Source organism: Squalius cephalus, assembly GCF_949319135.1.
Source record: "Squalius cephalus genome assembly, chromosome: 21".
In the NCBI taxonomy this organism is placed as follows: Eukaryota; Metazoa; Chordata; class Actinopteri; order Cypriniformes; family Leuciscidae; genus Squalius; species Squalius cephalus.
The window spans coordinates 3,865,426-3,884,981 of record NC_137142.1 but is presented as its reverse complement, the minus strand read 5'-3'; the positions used below and the strand labels follow the sequence as shown (position 1 = coordinate 3,884,981).

At 38.1% G+C, this 19,556-nt stretch overlaps 1 protein-coding gene across 1 annotated transcript; it reads right to left on the bottom strand.

The window, feature by feature from the left end:
• Positions 1 to 1,962: 1,962 nt before the first annotated feature.
• On the bottom strand, positions 1,963 to 19,186 carry LOC307149073 (uncharacterized protein). The gene is made up of 3 exons (XM_079855115.1): positions 19,104 to 19,186; positions 18,437 to 18,665; positions 1,963 to 3,774 (listed from the first exon to the last, which is right to left on the bottom strand). Exon 3 carries the CDS (start codon positions 3,749 to 3,751, stop codon positions 3,110 to 3,112), a length of 642 nt encoding a protein of 213 aa, XP_079711241.1. The 5' UTR covers positions 3,752 to 3,774; positions 18,437 to 18,665; positions 19,104 to 19,186; the 3' UTR covers positions 1,963 to 3,109.
• Between the last annotated feature and the right edge of the window lie 370 nt (positions 19,187 to 19,556).

Genomic DNA, 19,556 nt, shown 5'->3' with positions numbered 1-19,556 from the left:
TGTCGCACCACATCCAGTGTTGACAGCATCACTGATTATAATGAGTTCTATCTGATTTTGTCGCAGATCGACTTCGAAAGGGATATCTAATCTCTCTCTCTCTCTGTCATATAACAGCATTAGTCATCAGCATATAACTATCTATAGCTCAAGCCTCAGTTCCTCCATTCACTAATTCTAAAATGACAGCTTGGAATTAGCGCTGGAGGCTTGGGATGAGACACACGCACTAGCATTTTAAGGAAAAAACCTGGAAAATGTCTTGAAATAAAACACCAGAACAACGTCTTGAGTCATTATAGTACATGATTAATTAAAACTTTTTGACATCATCATCTCCATATGTATGGCCTTTCTAACACAGTACATTTGTTCAGTAGCTCACCTAATAGGCCTACAGCTTTGCACTTGAGTCCCGATATGACAGCTTCAAAACTTAGGCTAATCAAGCTAAAATGCTGAAGCAACATGTGTTTGTATATTTTGGATATATGGTTTAGGAGAGGTTACCCTTTCATGGTTACATGGTTATATGGTTTCATTTCCGAACTGCCACAAACCAACGTAATACAAACGTCGCCAGCTGCATCTGTTTCTGATAAAACTAAACACACTTTTAGCCCACTTACTGATTATTTCACTATAAAAGTGCTTTAAACCTGGAAGAAGCAGTATAATCTTTTTGCAGAAATGTTGCCAGAGACATATTTCTGCAATGAGCCTGAGTTGGGTTGACACTGACAGACATTACAAACCGACTGGGACTCTGGTCGTGAGTCTTGCACAGCAGCACACAATTCTTTGGTATTTTTTATTATATAAATACATTTTTAAAAAATTTCAATATTATTCTATTTCATAATTATTGTAAATACAAATCATCTAAAGATAATTAAATCCTCAATTAAACAGCAGTGCATGGTGCAAAGCACACAAAATGTGCAAAGCCCAAATTACAATCCTCATAAAATGATTTTGTTCTGACTTTGTTTGTGTTTTTTATCTTAATAAAGTTTGTATAATGATTGATTCTGAAAGAAAAAAATTGGTGTTTGAAACGTATGTAATAATTATTCATACAATGTAATTGTATTATGTACAGTATTGGCCAAAAGTGATTTCTGGCCTAGGAAAACCTTTCTAAAGTGCCTTTATTAAAATATTATTAAAAATGTGTTAAAGATTTTATAAGCATATTGCATAGTTGTGCTTGCCTTGGAGTTGATTGTTTTATTTGTGATGCCAAATTGTACGGATATAATTTCTGGCCAGGCTGTCAGAAACAAGAGAGAACCAACACAATAACTGATTATGTTGTAGTCAGTGTATGCTTTTTTGTTTTTCTATGCATATTTCCATAGTAAAGTAAAACCTGTATAGCTGTAGTTTCTCTTTTTTTGCCAAATAATTGTGTTATAAATACCTTAACCAAATTAAGTGTTTTTTTCTTCCCTCATATTGAAAATATCTTCCTCATATTTTGATGGTTTAATCGAACTTGTAGGGTCATTAAAAACAAATATCCCCTCCGGACATCATTTTTGGCCACAACTGTATATACATTACTAATTATGCACAACAGCTATTTGTGTTATAGTGACATCTACAGTACAATGAAGCATTGAAAGTCCCCCTGTAGTCAATCATTTTATCCCTTAAAACTCATCTTTGAGAATCAAAATTACACATTTAAATGTTTTTTTCCTTGAATGTAACTCTACACCCTTGCCTCATTTAGTATCCACAGTTCTATGAATATGCAAATGAGCCCCGCCTCCACTCACTCACACAGCTCAGAGATCCACTCGTTGACGATCACACGTTGATCTGATTGGTTGCAAGGTAGTTTGTGACGTCAGAAACACCAGCGATTTCAAAGCGTGTTTTTTAAGGAGGAAAATACTCAGCAATGGTGTCGACTCATGACTTTTCACATAGTTTGTCTTAAAGCACATTAAAGCTACACTGTGTAACTTTTTTAGTTGATTCTTAGCAAAAAACACTTTCTTTCAAAAATATATGTGCTCATTAATGTATATTTACTTCTTTCAAGTAATAAAGTATTCTCTTAAGTTTATAATCTGCCATTGAAAGTACATACGGGTGAGGGGTTCGAATGCCGGTCGCCATGTTGCCCCTCCATCTTGAAACTACATTAGCCAAAGAGGGACATACCTGTAAATTCAAGCTTCGCCTTTTGCGTTTTTCACTCAGTGACGCAGAGACGAATGCGAGGGGGAGATTACTCGCGAGCTCGCGAGCCGCGAGTGCCGGCAGATTTGAAAGATAGTGTGTGTGTGTGTGTGTGTGTGTGTGCGTGCGTGCTCACACTTGAAAGAGAGAATTAAAACGTCAACGCGACAGACAAATCAGCAAGACCATAGTCAATATTGGAGTAACTTTTCCCAGATGGAAAGAGCTCATGAGGAGAAAAGATTTTAAAACGGACGCCGAGGTTGCCTGCTTTCTTCTCGACAGGTAATTCAGCCTGTTGTAATTCATTTGTGTAAATTCGAAGTTTTATAGTTGCTTGTCTAACCATAGCATGGTTGTGCATAACGCCAGAACGTCCTCTAGTATAACTTCATCCTCGCGTCAATGGTGAAAAACTTGTATTTACCTTGTAACATAAATCTGTGCTGCGACGGATCACAGGTGATGAATAGTTTTAAAGGCACAATTTTTTAAGCTATGTAAAAAAAGGACACTGTAAATTTTAAACGTACTTTTACTTTGTACACATTGTAACGTTAGCCTAATCTGATTATGCTGGGATAGCCGATTCCAAGGGTGACGTTTACCTCCTGACATCTGTCCTGTAGTTTTATTCATTTTAGACGTATTGTTTATTATTGTCATGGACGAAGTGATAACTGGAAGCCATGTTAATCTTGGAATAATACGGCCACCGTAGGAGTTCAAACGCCCTCGGAATTGAGAGGAACAGAAACTGATATTCACTGGGTAGTCATATACAATTTCACCGCTAGATGGGGGTAAAAATCACACAGTGTAGCTTTAAAGCACCACATAGACATATAAACGACATTAAAAGCTTGATTTTCACCACAGGGGGACTTTAAATTCCACTCTCAGAAAAATGCCTCTCTCAGTACAGAAAAGTGACGAATATCCTCATCTCCGAAAGCGCGACGCGAGACATAAAAATGTCCGGGAAGGACATCGTGCCTCTGCGATCCACTTTGGTCTGGACTGTGTACGACTTCAGCTCTGATTTCCCGGTCAACACAGAGGTATGAATGACAGCGATTCTCGCCTCCTCTTGATACGGAGCATCCCTGTCCTTCCCTATGACGACGTCGTGACTCTGTCCAGGCCTCCAGAACGGGTACTGGACCGTTAGAGTCTCCAAACGCTGCACTGTGAAGTACTCAACCGGGACGGGCTGGTCGTCGGCGGGTTTGCACTGGACCAGCGTCAGGTGCCGGACCTCAGAGTTGTTGAGGAGGAGGGCCACGTTCAGGGGCGAGGTGTACAACACTGTCAGATGCTTCTTCTGAACCTGACTGGGATTCTCGGCCCTTTGCAACACTGATGACTGATCCTTACAGTTGTTGCACTCGCTGGAGTTCATCTTCTCACAGAAGCCCGGATCCTGCGCACACGTGCACATGTACACGTTGCGCTCGGTCACGTAGGCCACCTTGAATTCGGAGCGCAGGACGGCGGGAGAGGCGAGCCACAGTGTGCAGAACAACACTGCAAAGCTCATCTGACTGCACAGGATCATCTCGGAGAGGGATTTTTTGAGACCTGCGTGTGCGAGACGGAAAGAATAGATCAAACTTTATTCATGTAGACGTGTAGAAACAGCATAAACTAGACAAAAACATTATAAAACATCAAAAAAACAGATAAATTATGTAGACAGACCAAAAAAGATAACAGATATTTCATTAAATATAAAAGAAAAAAGATTAATACATAAATAAATATCCTAAATATAAGTATATGGGTAAATATACTCTCCTAAAAAATAAAACTGGTCCCAAGAGAGTCAATACTGAGATACTGATATTAAAAAGTCTGTCTTCTGTTGGAAGAAAGGATCTTCAGTAGAGCGTCATCGGCCTCTGAATGAGATATTGTTTAGCCTGAGAGCAACAATCATGGCTCTGTTCCAAAGCCTGGTGCACTGCCTTGTGTCGTACTGACAAGTTATGATTTGCAGCTCTTCTTACCAGCACGCACGGGAGATTTGACTTACTGTGGATTTCAATCCAGTGTTAGCTATCCATGTGATACTTAAAGGCCCCCTGAAATCAAAATGTACGTTTTTTAGCTTTTAGTGTGAATATGTTAGCCTTAAGGTTATGAATAAGCTGGTGTGTTCCAAAACAATGACAAAACTCACATTTAGGAGATATAAGCATTCAAAACTTACGTCTCTCACTTACGCTAAAATGGATCAGGGATTTTTATGACATCACTGTGATATGATATCACATCATCTCTTGTCCAATCAAATGCTCTTTAGAATCTAAAGCTCCGCCCCCTCTGCTATAAACACCACCTGGCCGAAGCGAGCGTTGACACGTCACGGAGCAATATGGGTTGGAGATGTGTGAGTTTTATTCTGTTTTCCAACTGTACGTTAATTAAGTACGAAATTACTAGAATTTATCCACACCTCTACTATTGAATTCAACGTATCATTAGCGCTCGGATTCGCTTCCATGGTGTTGTCAAGTACGTCACCCTTCTGAAAAAAAACAATAGAAACCATTACATAATTGCTAATGGTTTTAATGGTTATAAAGAGAACTGTATTGGTTTTAATGGAACTGTAATGGTCCTAGTGGGTCTCTATTGGTAATTTACTTACTTCTATTGGTGGCATGTTTTGTCTATTTGTCTGTATTGGTTTTAATGGAAACTGTAATGGTCCTAGTAGGCCTCTATTGGTGATTTGCTTTCTTCTATTGGTGGCATGTTTTTTTCATTGGATACCATTAAGGACCAATAGAACACTTTGGCAACTTATAGGTTACATGTTGGTATCTACTGGACACCATTATGAACCATTAAGTCTCCAACAAATTTAGTGTTTTCTTTGGTTTGATGATATTAATATATAATTTGTTTGTCACTGATTTCCTGGACTGATCCTATGTTTAAGTGACAACTTTCCCAGTAGAACTGAAATTTTACTTTCTCACAACTGTTTATAAACACTCTGTTAAAAAGATACTTGGATCGAGGTACAAAAAAAAATATTTATCAACTGCAGTAAATCATGTAACTGGCAACCAGTTATTTTATGCTTTGCTGCATGGCTCATAATCATGAGCATTGCCTCAGCTTTTGTGGTAGTTCCTGTGGCAGTCAAAGCAATGTCCATGTCAGGCTGTAGGTCAATCACTGACAGGGGATCAGGAGTGTTGTGCTTCATGCTGCCTGTCCTATGGTCTATCTTAGACTCTGACACTGTTCCACTGCATCACAAATAATGTATTTTATAATATTTCAATGTTTCTTTGAACACTAGGCTACTGTTTAACAATAGCACACAATATGTAGCACAATGCTACAAGCTATTCAAAATGCTTTTCTTAAAGGTGGTATCAGTGATTTCAGGCCCAAACATAAATGATCACATTCATCTAATCTTTCCTAACGATCCGCTAGCTGCCCGCCCCATAAGCAGGCCATCAAAAAAACGCGTCTCTGTAGGCAGCCTAGGCTCTGAGATCTGCACACAAAAACAAATGGTTTCACCAACACTCAAAACCAAAACAAATAGTGTTCCAACCAATCACTGACAGGGGTGGATACAAAACTGTAATGGAAACCATTAAAATACATGACCAATTGAGAGTGAGGAGTTGTCGTCACGGTATAGAGCCCCTCCCCTCGATCCGCCATGTTGGCAGGATTCCAGCGGCAAAACATCATTGTTTACGTGTGTTGTTAAAGGAGAACTCCGGTCAATTTTAACATTGAGCTCATTTTTTTGTACATTTGGAGTGCTGTCAATACAAAGAACAACGACAAAAATCGGTGTTGCCTACACCGAGTTATTCTATTTTTAAAATTTGCACCCTGTTGACTTCAATGGGGCAAGTACTAAACCTGCTTTTAGCCTCTTAACAATTACAAGTGCACAGAAAATGTGAGTGATTCCTTCTGAATGAACACGAGTGAGTCTGACTGCAGTAGATGTGAAAGAAATGTATAAAAATGATGTTATTTAAGCCAGCGCAAATACCTTTGTTTACATCCTGTTTTTCGGTTGAAGTCCAAAGTAGTCGATTGCAGAGTTCACACGCATAGGTTTAATACCTATGATCACGCGCGTGAACTCGGCAATCGACTACTTTGGACTTCAACCGAAAAACAGGATGTAAACACAGGTATTTGCGCTGGCTTAAATAACATCATTTTTATACATTTCTTTCACATCTACTGCAGTCAGACTCACTCGTGTTCATTCAGAAGGAATCACTCACATTTTCTGTGCACTTGTAATGACACATCAAGGATGTTAAGAGGCTAAAAGCAGGTTTAAAACTTGCCCCATTGAAGTCAACAGGGTGCAAATTTTAAAAATAGAATAACTCGGTGTAGGCAACACCGATTTGTGTCGTTGTTCTCTGTATTGACAGCACTCCAAATGTACAAAAAAATGAGCTCAATGTTAAAATTGACCGGAGTTCTCCTTTAACTCGGTAGTAGAGGAGGTTTTCGCAATTCCGCACTGTTTTACCATGCCTGGAAGTAAAAACTGCTCCAGTGTTTGTCACAAGAAGCCAAGCGCCGACATTAGGCATTTCTCAATAGCAAGTACCCAAAGTTTGGACTTAAATGCCAAGTCCAGCTCAGGAGAATGACTCCCGAGGACGCGCGTCACTCAGCTCGCTCTGCTACTCCGGTTATCTCTGTATGTACATTTTAGGCAACAATAAAACGAAATATGTTATAAAACACTACACTGCCTCTTTTCGTTTTCATTTAAAGAAATCTTAAACATTACACAAATGTGGTTCAGGCAACGCATATTTATTATATTCACTACATGTAACGTTAGCATATTTATAACAAAACTTTTTTTTTAAATTGTTATATTTAAATTGTTCTTTTCGTTTAAATTTCAGGCAATATATTATGTGCATTTGTACTCTGATCATCACTGTAATAAAATAAAATAAAAATACAAAACTAAACCCTGTCTCTTTTTGTTGAATTTCAGTTTTATCAATAATAGCCATTATAAAAGTAGCCTATAAGTAAAAAGTACAAGAAGCAATACAATAAGAAATAAAGCAAACGATTCAGTCAAACATACAAAGTCAGCGCTCTAGTCTAACATTACAACAACGGTAAAGTTAAATAGCCTAAATATAAAGTTATGAAATGTCACTTAGCCCTCAGTTTGGCCAGGGAACAAGATTCACAAGACCAAAGATCGCCCGTTAGGTCAACACAAGACAAATTATATCTCATGTTATCTTCTCTAAATACCGCTGTTTTGCGCTTGGTGTGAGCTTGTTCCTGTAAGGTCCCTTTTCTTTCGCTTTATCTTTTTGCATTGCTTTACTTTCTTCCTTTTCTTTTTCGTATTCGTAGATCAGTCTGTGTCCCGCTGAAATAATAAATAGCCTAATAATAATAATAGCCTAATAAATGCGCAAAAATGAAAGAGCTCTGGAATGTTTAGTCGCGCTTCTGTGTAGTTCTGAAGGCGTTGCCCCTGGCAACCGATAGCGTCTCCTTCCATCATGGCCGACAGGCTCAGACCCCGCCCAAATCAACCCAAGTCGGCACGTGACTCCTCACTCTCAATACAAATTTGTAATGGACACCCTTAAAACCAATAAATCCTAATGGAATATGGCCCAAAACACACTACGTAATGGACTCCACTTGGTAGGCCTAATGGTTTTAATGGTTAACGGCTGATGGTTTGTAATGGTTTTGTAGTGGAAACCATTAGCAATTCTGTAATGGTTTCTATTGGGGTTTTTTTTAGCAGGGCAAGTTTCCCTCGTTTACCTCTCTACAGATAAAGCGTTTTCGGGATAATTCTGGTTCGCGTGGCTACATGGAAGCGATAAAAATTCTGTATTATTAATTTTAAGGCCAGACAAGTAGTATGTTGAGGGTTGATTTGTAGGGAAGGACTACACGCCTGCGCACATAGGGTGAAGTCAGGTAAAGTGGGACACTTTTTGGTAAATTGCATTTTAAACAACCTAAATCAGTTAGAATGTATTCAAATGGTATGTGTTTTGTTTAAATAGATTGTAATGAAGGCCACTATGGTGAAATTTTTTCCAATTTATGTATTTATTAACAAACTGTTCATCTTTAAACACCATCTGACACCCTCTTCAGCAAACTGGAAGCAATCAGGTTGAGTGGGACACTTTGTTAGGGAAAGTGGGACACTATTTTATGGTTAAAATGAACATGAGAAATACAACCCCAATTCCAATGAAGTTGGGACGTTGTGTAAAACGTAAATAAAACCAGAATACATAAATGTGTGGTGCATTATGAAGCGCAAAATACAACAACGGAGACCTTCAAATGAATTAATACTTGGAAGGATTTTTTTAAAAATGCATTTGTGGAACTAATGCAAAAATTGTAACATTGTAAACTTCACTCTACATTCAATGAATGGAACTGTCATTAAGCCTACATCTTTTTACCACCTTTTAACAACTTCAGTGAACACATCCGAGAAAGATGAAGTCATCTGGAGGTGAGGGTGGCGCAGTTGTGATTGTGGAGGTATGGGGGGCTGAATTCAGGATAATAAGGTTGATAATTCTGTCACTTATGATCAGTGTTGGGGCTAGTTACTCAAAAAAGTAATATATTACATATTACATATTACTCTCAAAAATAGTAATGCCTTACTTTACTTTATTACTCCCTGGAGAAAGTAACTAGTTATATTACTAGTTATATTACTAGTTACATTTTTTTTTTCTTAATTACTCTATAATTGCCTGAGATGCAGGCACGTGCACACATAGACATCAAAGGGGGCTTGAGCACCTGCCCTTTTTATTCCTGGAGAGAAAGTGCCCTTTTTTCTGGGGTGCTTTTTTCTGGGTTTTTTTTTTTTTTTCGAGGCTCGAATTTACTGCTGATTAGCCAAAGACAAATATAGTTAACCTGTGTTTTGCTAGCATGCATGCCTCATGAGCTACTAGACTAGCTATGTGTAAGGGATAATCGCTATACATTATCCCGCTTATTACATGGCTACCTACCAAATAGATAATTAATTTGACACAAAATATTGATTTAAAAGGGAGTTTATTGATTTAAACCCGATTATATTGCTTCCGCTAAAGAAAATAGTACGCTCCGTCTTTACGCTCTGTTTTTCATGACAACGGTCTGTTATACTCCGCACAGCAGTCTGTTATCAAGAAATAACAGACCGCATTCTACTTTGGAATTCAACCAAGCCATGTAATAAAATAAGCATATATCACCACCAGGTGATATGCTTTAGTTATTTTGTTTATCCTTTACCTGCATTGCTCTGTCAATTAGATGCAAATGTGCGCATTTTAACTAGTTGACGCCTAATTTGCATACAGAACGTCCCCAGTTAAAGACTTACATCAAGAGTCTTTCCCCCTGAAATTTAGAAATCTAAAATGGTGAATTTAGAAGAAATCTACAGATGCAAACAGATGGAGGATACACTCTAAAAAATGTAGTAAATCTGAGTAACTGCATCTGGTACATTAATAAATAAAACTGAGTAGAAATAAGTTAACATTAAACATTAAAAATAACAATATTTATAAATTACCTTTTTATTTATGAGTAATTTAACTTTTTTTTATTTCCTCTAAACCTTTATAAAATAGTATTCCATACAACCACAAATACATACATGACATTGGCTTTTATTGAATTTTTACTCAATTATTTTGGTAAGTTTAATTCAAACAATCAAGTAAGATTTTCAGAGATTTTATTAAGTTAATAAAGTTAAATATTTCTGTAATATTTACTAAGCCACAGAAAATTTTTAAGAGTGTAGTAGGTTTAAAACAAACTCCATCTAAATGTGGATTTTGAAGGTTTTATTTGATGATGATGATGATGATGATACAGTCCTCCCTCAAATGTGAAACTAAGTCCATGTCAGTCACCATCAGTTATTGTGTGTTTATGTGTGTGTGTGTGTGTACATGCATAGCAATAATAACATTAATGTATTTGATTAAAACATTAAGGCAATTCAGTATTCTGATGCTTGGTTGTGTGAAGCTAAAAAGTTATTTTGCTTGTGAAACAAAAAATATTTAAACAATTAATAAATATATACTTGACTTGAAACTAGTAGCATAGAAAATGTTTTCAAAACATGCACATTGTGTAATGGTTTCCTTTGCTGCTCTATAAACCTAGTGAATACTAAGGAGACCATGGTTTCTTTGTGAACTGATTATTTTGTAAACATCTTTTGAAAATGAAACAATTGCGTGAGTTTGAGGAAGATAAAATTAATTAACTTTTTAAATTATTTAAAAAAAAAAAGGAAGTCAGAGTTGCGTTAGTAGCCTATATATACTTTTTTGTTTAAAAAAAGAAAAAAATTACGTAATTATGAGAAGTGCCCTTTATTTCACTTGAGCCCCTGCCCCTCAAAATGTCTGTGCACGTCCCTGCTGAGATGCATCAGATGGAGGGAGAACATACAAAGGAGGAGTGTTCTTTAGGGTCTTTATTACGCCAACAACAGACTGGCACTGTCTAGCACAAATAACTACAAACAACTGTACTTGTACTTGCCGTTGTTGACGCTTCCATTTTTCCCCATCTGTCCCAATAATATCTGTCTGCAGAGCCGCAGAGCCACAGTTTCACCCCAGCAGTTTTACCCGCGCATGCGCAGTTTCAGGTTGTAATTCAAGCTAAGGATGGCTGACGCGAAACAGTCGTTCCGAAGCTTTGCGAGATCCCGAAGCGCAGATGTGTCGAAACACTGATCCGAAGCGTGATTCGAAACACCCATGTCACGTGACTATGACCAAACGAAGCCTCGAAGTGTTTCACTAAGTGTTTCATCAGGTGTGGTCCGCCGAATCAGCGTTTTGATTGACACGGTCGGGAACAGACCACACAATCGCACATCTGTATAAAAGTGAAATAAACGCATTTTGACCTCGTGGGTTTATGTGAGAGGAGTTTGATTTTGAGATAGCGTATTTTTGGTGATATAGTGACATAGTGCGATTTGATTAGTTATAGGCAATTTAGGCTTACATTTAAATTTACACAACACATTGACTGATAGGCTAGAGACAGACAGAGTAGGCTTAGGCTATACATATAGTGACACATTAATAGATACATAGATATAAATATATATAGACAGCTAGATTAATAGATAGATACATATATAGATAGATTACAGATATAAATACATATATTATAGATAGATACATATATAGATAGATTATAGATACATATATAAATACATATGTTATAGATAGATACATATATAGATACATAGATTATAGATACATATCTATACATAGATAGATTCATATAGATAGATAGATAGATAGATAGATAGATAGATAGATAGATAGATAGATAGATAGATAGATAGATAGATAGATAGATTTGGATAGATAGATAAAATGGAGGCTCCCCAGAAGAGATGCCGTACATCTGTGGTGTGGGAGCATTTCCATTTAGAAACCCCAAATAAAGTGAGATGTGTGTATTGTGATCGGCAGCTAGCCTACTGCAACAATACATCATCCATGATGCGCCATTTGAGGAGCACTCATTCTGCCATTTTGCAGGGTGCAGAGGATGGCATTCCCCCTGTACCTAGGCCTGCTACTGACACTGTTGGGCCATCTATATGGAATGTATTGTTTGAAATATAATTATAATTGAAATATAATTACAACCTTTTGGGACACTGTTTAGAAAGTCCATAGCCCAATGCCCTACAACCTAATGTCCCAATCACAGCTGCCAATCATGTTAAAAATAGCTTCAATGTGAATATAATATAATATAATATAATATAATATAATATAATCTTGTGTGAATATACATTTTATAGGTCTACATATGAGTACCCAATATACTGCAGCTGATGCCACAGTGGAAGTGAAAAAAATACAAAAACGATGCGTATTTGCCCAGAACTCATGATCCACTAACTTACTGGAAAGAGAGAGCAGTAATCTTTCCTCATTTGTATGTCCTTGCTAAAAAATATCTTTGTATGCCAGCAACAAGTGTCCCTTGTGAGAGGATTTTTTCAAAGGCTGGAGAAATTATCTGTAAAAAAAGAAGTAGGCTAAGTCCTTCCACAGCAGAGAAATTAATATTTTTGAATAAAAATCTCTAAAAAAGTGAGACATTGTGGCTTGATTTATTTTATTAATATTCATTTTTCATGACCAAAATAACATTATGCACAGTGAGGAGCCTATAGGTTACAAGCTTCACATATTAGAAAATTATAATAATAAAAAAACAACACATTTTTTTAATGGCTCGTCAAGGTTGTTTCAGATCAACACCTGCAAGTGACCACTAGGTGTCACCGTTGAGACGGGTGTCGGATTGATTCGAAGCCTCGAAACAATATGGCACATTTGGTTCAACTGTTTCATTGCTTCACGAGGCCTCGATCTGGCCATCACTAATTCAAGCCCTATAAATAGTCATTTATATGCAAAATTGTCTATAAAACACAACCGGTCTTCCGACCTTTTACTATATGCGCGAGGGAGAGAGAGCAATACAGCGCTCGTGTTGTTTGAAGGCGGTGAGAGTGAACGGGCTGGCGCGCGCGTCCGGGGCGCTATATTTTTTTTCCCAGGATGGTAGGGGAAGACTCATGAATATTCATTAGGGAAGTCATCCCTGATTGGCCTTAACTGCCGCGTGTCGACCAATCGGTGATGGTAAATGATACCTCGTGCCAAACCCAGACCAATCACTGTTCCATTCACGCCCTCCTCCCCTTCCCTTCTGTTCTCTGTGTTGCGTGCCTTGTGTGTGATGAAGGTGCTACTGGCAAATGTAACGCAAGTAACTAGCTCGGGAAAACTGTAATAATATTACTATTTTCAGACGAGTAATGCCTTACACTACTAGTTACTGAAAAAAGTAATATTATTTCAGTAACGCGTTACTTTGTAACGCGTTACACCCAACACTGCTTATGATGTAACAATACAACTTTTGCTTTTACATACATTTATACTGTCTGTGTATTAGAGATTAATAACAATGAGCATCTAACTGTTTAAAATATTTGTGAAAATTAGATTCACAGCACTGTCCCACTCAACCTGAAATGCACTGTCCCACTCAACCTAACACTGTCAGGTTGAGTGGGACAGTGCTGTGAATCTAATTTTCACAAATATTTTAAACAGTTAGATGCTCATTGTTATTAATCTCTAATACACAGACAGTGTAAATGTATGTAAAAGCAAAAGTTTTATTGTTACATAATAAGTGACAGATATATCAACCTTATTATTCTAAATAGATTTACACTTGCCGGGTGGCTTACCATGAGGTCCCAGGAGTCAAGCAATTTGAAAAATAACAACTGGACCACATCTGTGATGTCACACCAATCACAACCTTTATTTCATATCCAATAGACATTCAGCTACAACACAGTAACAATTGTTGTGATTGGCTTACAAAATTAACCCAGTACAGTACCCAAAAGCTTAAGTGTCCCACTCAACCTGATGTCCCACTCTACCTGAATTCACCCTACATATATTCAGCGTTCTCACTGGTTCGCGTTTTTGAAGTTTGCGCAGAAAAAACGTAAGAGTTTTCTGTTAAAACGGTGTCAAACTGCCGAGTTCAAACTGCACGATTTTCAAAGTAGTTGGGTCACTGTTCTTTTCACACTGCGTGACTATCTGGGGTAACATTCAGTTGCTGGTGTGTTCACACTGCACGATGCATCGGCGACAGGAGGTTTCACACTGCATGACTTTCAGTAGGAAGAATCGCCGACAACTTCTGTCTGGTCCGCAAACTACGTTTCACAACCAAACACACGCGAGCCCCTCGCACTAGCGGCCCCTAATGCCGAATTCAGACTGTACAATTTTAGCCCCGATTTTGGCTCGCCGACAGGTTTTGAGAAATCGCCGACAAATGCCCGAAATCACAGGCAAATCATAGGCAAAGACGCGATCTGAGAGAATCGCCGACGCCCGTGAGATATTTGGCATGCTAAATATCTGGACCTGTCGGCGATTCAAAATCCTGCTGTGTGAAAAGTGTTCTGACTGAAAACTACGTCGACGATGACCGACAGCCAATGAGAGAGCAAGTCAGCAAGATAAAGAGCAGCGGGGAGTTCGAGGAGGAGTTATAGGCCACAATATCAGTATTTTAATAGATATATTTACAATTATATCAAACAGAAACAAAGCACAAACATTTGCTTGAACAGCAGCAAAATTATTTATTTACCCCCAACTCTCTTTGCAGAAACACAGTCCTTGCTCCCCTTGTCTTCCCAGCCATTTCCTCATGCATAATATGTTTTTCTTTTTCTCCTTTTCGCAGCAAATCAGTGCACAGACAATTTGGATCGCAAGCTTCTTGCAGGCTATCATTTTTAATAACAATTTCAGTCTCGCGCGAGAACTGCGGTCTTACGCATGCGGGATTTTGCGCTATTTCCTTCTCGCGTGTGTTTGGTTGCGAAACGTAGTTTGCGGACCAGACAGAAGTTGTTGGCGATTCTTCCTCCTGAAAGTCATGCAGTGTGAAACCTCCTGGCGCCAATGCATCGTGCAGTGTGAACACACCAGCAACTGAATGTTACCCCAGATAGTCACGCAGTGTGAAAAGAACAGTGACCCAACTACTTTGAAAATCGTGCAGTCTGAACTCGGCTTAAGTTAATAACTAATGATCGTTGCGACGGAAGTCAATCAAACTAACTTTAGCTGGACAATAACTTTATTCTAGAGCTGCTGTAAAGCCAAAACACTTGACTTTAATTTCCTATTATCAATGTAAAGCTGCTTTGGAACAATCTACATTGTTAAAAGCGCTATATAAATGAAGATGACTTGACTTGACTACCACTCGCAGTCTGAGGTAAACTAAACACTATTGGCTATTTGGAAATGTGGAGGAGCAATTCAATATGTCCCGCCTTAGCTTCTGTTTCAGTGGAAATCACGTCAGCGCATCATTCCAAGGCCTTTAAGCACACAAACATATAGAAGAAATCAAAATACTGGGGTGCATTGGTCAATTTTGAATCAGAACAATTGATTTTAGTAATTAATCAATTCTATTGATAGTTCTCTGTCCTTACGCCATCTTGGATGATTATCACTGAGCTTGTTGCTATTCATTTCCCTAAAGGATGCTTTGAATTTGCCTTCAAGAAGGATTCTTAGCAGGCAACATAATAGTTCTTCCTTTTGGAATCGCTCAGATCGTGCCTTACAAACTCAGAAATGAGCCAATCCCCTTACCAGTGAACGATCTGCAACCCACAGGGGGTTTCAGTGATGCATGAACAAGAGTGGCGCTCTGATTGGTTAGTCAGCCAATGCCAGATGTAGAGAGGACAATAAAATAGGCTCAGTCCTCTGACAGTCTGTCAGCAGTGCCATGGTGTTCATGAGCCGTCGTCTCAGCTGAAAACAACAACATCCTCTATCACATCTGCAACTGACAACATGAAGTGGTCCACAATGACCAGTTTGTCCATTTAAAGGTAGGGTAGGCAATTTCAGAGTGGCTAGCAATAGCAAGCTAGTTTTGAAAGCATTAGATCCCGCCCTCCCTTCAAAGCCACGCCTCCTCCAAAACACATGACTGCACACTCAGACTTAAAACACACAACATTACTATAATAATGAACGCACACAACTGACAGATCTCTTACTCGTACCACCTGACTGCTGCAGATGATGCGATGAATGCAATGATTGGATGAATGTGTTTTGGTCCTGAGACTTCCACAGAATATACATGTCCACGTTTTAATATTTACACCACTTCTGTTATTGAGTGCTATCAGGATATGAGGAGAGTTTCAACCAGAATAACAAAAAAAAAATAATTGCCTACCCTATCTTTAACCATGTAAATGACCGTGTTAAAATTCTGAAAATGAAGAAAGCATTTCATTCTACACTATTTCTGCACTCTAGGTTCAATGTGGTTCTATATAGAACTCTAGGGTTCTTGACTCAATTTGAAAGAACTCTTTATGCCAAGAATAGCCTGGTTCTACCAGACTCTCATACATTTCATTTGTACAGAGAGTCTGGCCTCTCTCCATTGACAAGCGTTAACTTCCTTGTAGGCGGTACTCTGTTGAAGTTTAAAACTATTGGATCTGCCCAGAGTCACTCTGGATCTGCCATAACCAATCGCTAACCTTTGGTCGTGACGTAACCCTACAACTCAAACTAACGCACAACATCAACGTCATCGTTCTCAGCCACTCCCTCTGTTCGCTGATTGGGCCGCCAAAAATTTGGCCGGAGAAAACCAAAGAATACACCACAATCCCAGACGTAGTATTGAAGGGAAATAAAATTGAGCGGAAGTACACAGGGGGGCGGAGCCAGGCTATGCCAAGAAGGTTCTATAAGGAGAAATGTCTTAAATGATTGCATAATACTTTCATATTTAATGGTATTCTCCAGTGATAAAGTATGTTTAATTCATAAAATTGTATTACAGTTTTTTACAATCACTTTGCTACTATTTTCAGAACCTTGATGTCATTTTTCAAAACTCTAGACACAAAACTCAAAACGGTTATCACTTGTAACACAGGCTGTCTAATGTTCAAAACATTGCATTGTGCATTCACATCTTTAAAGAAATCTTGCACTTGCACAATAATTGGTTCAAAAAACAAATTTACTGTGAAATACCATTGAAACATAACTATAGATCGCCCACACACAAGCAACTGATAGTTTCACTGTGTCATTGTTCGTACAATCATTAAATATTGTAGAACAAAATAGTTGATACAGGTTTCATTATGGCACTACATGTACAGTAAATACATCTCTGTAAAAGCACTGCAGTAGTAGAGAGAATACTACAGACACAGTGGAATCATTGAACAAAGTTTGTAATATATTGATGCAAAACACTACACACTGTAAAAAGTGAATAGTTGGATCAACTTAAAAAAATTACTTCAATTGGTAACACCTAAAGAAATTAAGTTTTCTCAACTTAAATTATCATGTTTTATCATGAAAAACGTGATAATTTAAGTTGAGAAAACTTAATTTCTTTAGGTGTTACCAATTTAAGTAATTTTTTTAAGTTGATCCAACTGTTCACTGTAAAAAGTGAACAGTTGGATCAACTTAAAAAAATTAAGTTGTACTGCAGTACAATCACAACATAGGTTTATTTGAATCAAAGCAAAAATAATTAGCTATGAAATAGAAAAGAAAAGACATCAAAACATCAAATGCAGTGTTCCTCAACTTGCTTGCTTGTACTGTAAGAAACAGAACAGGAGTGATTATCTATACAGTGCAGTACTGTCAATACTGTACATAGTCTGAAGAGGTGGTACAGTATTTGGGACCATAGACACAGTGTCTGATGAAGCATTATGATAAAATATTAGGCTACATCCATGGATAGTGTAGTCTTGGTTCATGCTCCACGCTAATTGGTGACAATGAATCTTGTTATCTTGAAACTTTCATGATTTAAACATGGAAGATTGTTTGTCTGTTTCCATACAACTATGCATTCAGAGTAATGCAATAGTTACTTATCATTTTGAGCAGTTGTATCAATTGATAGTTAGATCATTGTAAGGAAATGAATAGACACTCATTTGAAATGTAATGTGTGAATTGCCTTTTGAAATAGTAATACTTTGATGTTAAGTTGTGTCATATTGAACAGGTGATTTTTGTTGAATGAACAAATGATCTAAGTTTTATGTGTATTGTATCCAAGCAATTGAGAAAAGGGTTAGAGTTTTGAAAAATGTGCATTTTGATCATTGGTTGTGAGTTTTGTGTCTAGAGTTGTGAAAAATTACATCAAGGTTCTGAAAATAGTAACAAAGTGATTGTAAAAAACTGTAAAAGATGAATTGAAACAAAATTAATTCATTAAAACTAGATCCATGATGGGAACGCCTAAAAGGTTCTACATATGAAGACAGAACCCTTTAAAGTTCTATTTAGAACCTTTTCTTCTATTGACATTTCCAGGCCAGTTTCTGGAAATAGAGCAGAAATTCCAATGACATTTTTTACAATAAATATTTAAAAAATAGACAATGCACGTTTTGCACATTTTAAATAATTCACAGACCGTTGCATCATCAGCATGTTTAAAACACGGCCTGTCTCTTACAGTTTTACATTCAAGTACTTACGCCTATCATCAAAACACAGTGTAGCTTTACCTTTTTATCGGCTTTCTTTGGCAAGTTCAAACCTGAAGGTTTCGATTCTGACGAAAACTCCTCAGCACCAGTCGTGTTGCTTGGATTGGCGGGCTTCTTCATCCAGGGATTTAAACTGTGCTTGAGTCTCTCATTATGCAACAGAACTGCCCGGAGGTGACGTGCCGCTAGCAAACACTATTTCTCCTGCCTGGTCCAGAACACATGCAGCTGTCCTCCATTTTCTCTCCTGAATAACACAGGGTGTGTCACACTTCATCAGCGAGTCCGAGCTGCTTCAGGATTTACTTTCCATCTCACCTTCTCACACAGAGCAAACATGAAACTATTCATTCTCAACCAGCATCTCACATTACATCCTTTTCAGAGCTCGGAATAAAGGATCTACATAATGCACCCATTAATAAAGCTTTCCAGTAGAGTCTTTCTCCTTCATGCAGAATGAAAGAATTCCTGGCAGCTTTGCATGTGATGATTCACTGTTTCCTCGAGTTAATCTAAGAAAACATCTGTCTTGTCAAACGATAATACCCTGTGTGTGTTGTTAGATTGTCTTTAGATAAACACTGTCCACATATGGCTTTTCCAACACTTACACTCGACTTAGAGTCCTGAACGGTTTACAGTAAGTCACGTTTAAAGAAAGAGAGAGTGAAAAGGAGATTACCTGTTAGTGTTTGTCATGCTGAGAGTCAGTGAAGCACATGTCCATCTCACGGTCCACTCGTCTGAGGATCTCAGGGATCACTCGTGGACTGTGGGGTTGGGCTTGCCGAATACACAGAGGTTGCCAAAGCCACAAGACGGTGTCCTCAGCATCTTGCTATGCATGAGCCGCTAAGCCAAGAAGGAAAATGTTAACTGGAACAATGTGAGGCGGTCAATAAAAAATATGAGGCAAGCACATGACTCGACCATGACCATTTATGAACTTTCTCCGCTGACTTTCTATGATGTTTTAATGACGCTGAGTTTTAAAGGCAGCTGTCTGACTCTGAGATGCGGGAACATGGTTTGTGTAACATTAGCAACACATTATTAGCTGTTTGATAATGTAGTCAAGCCAAATGCTAGTCATATTAATTACCGTCATGTGTCCGACTTTGTAGAGAGCGATACA

Excerpts from the sequence above, each read along its gene's own strand:
- LOC307149073 (XM_079855115.1), bottom strand. The coding sequence starts at position 3,751 with ATGATCCTGTGCAGTCAGATGAGCTTTGCAGTGTTGTTCTGCACACTG.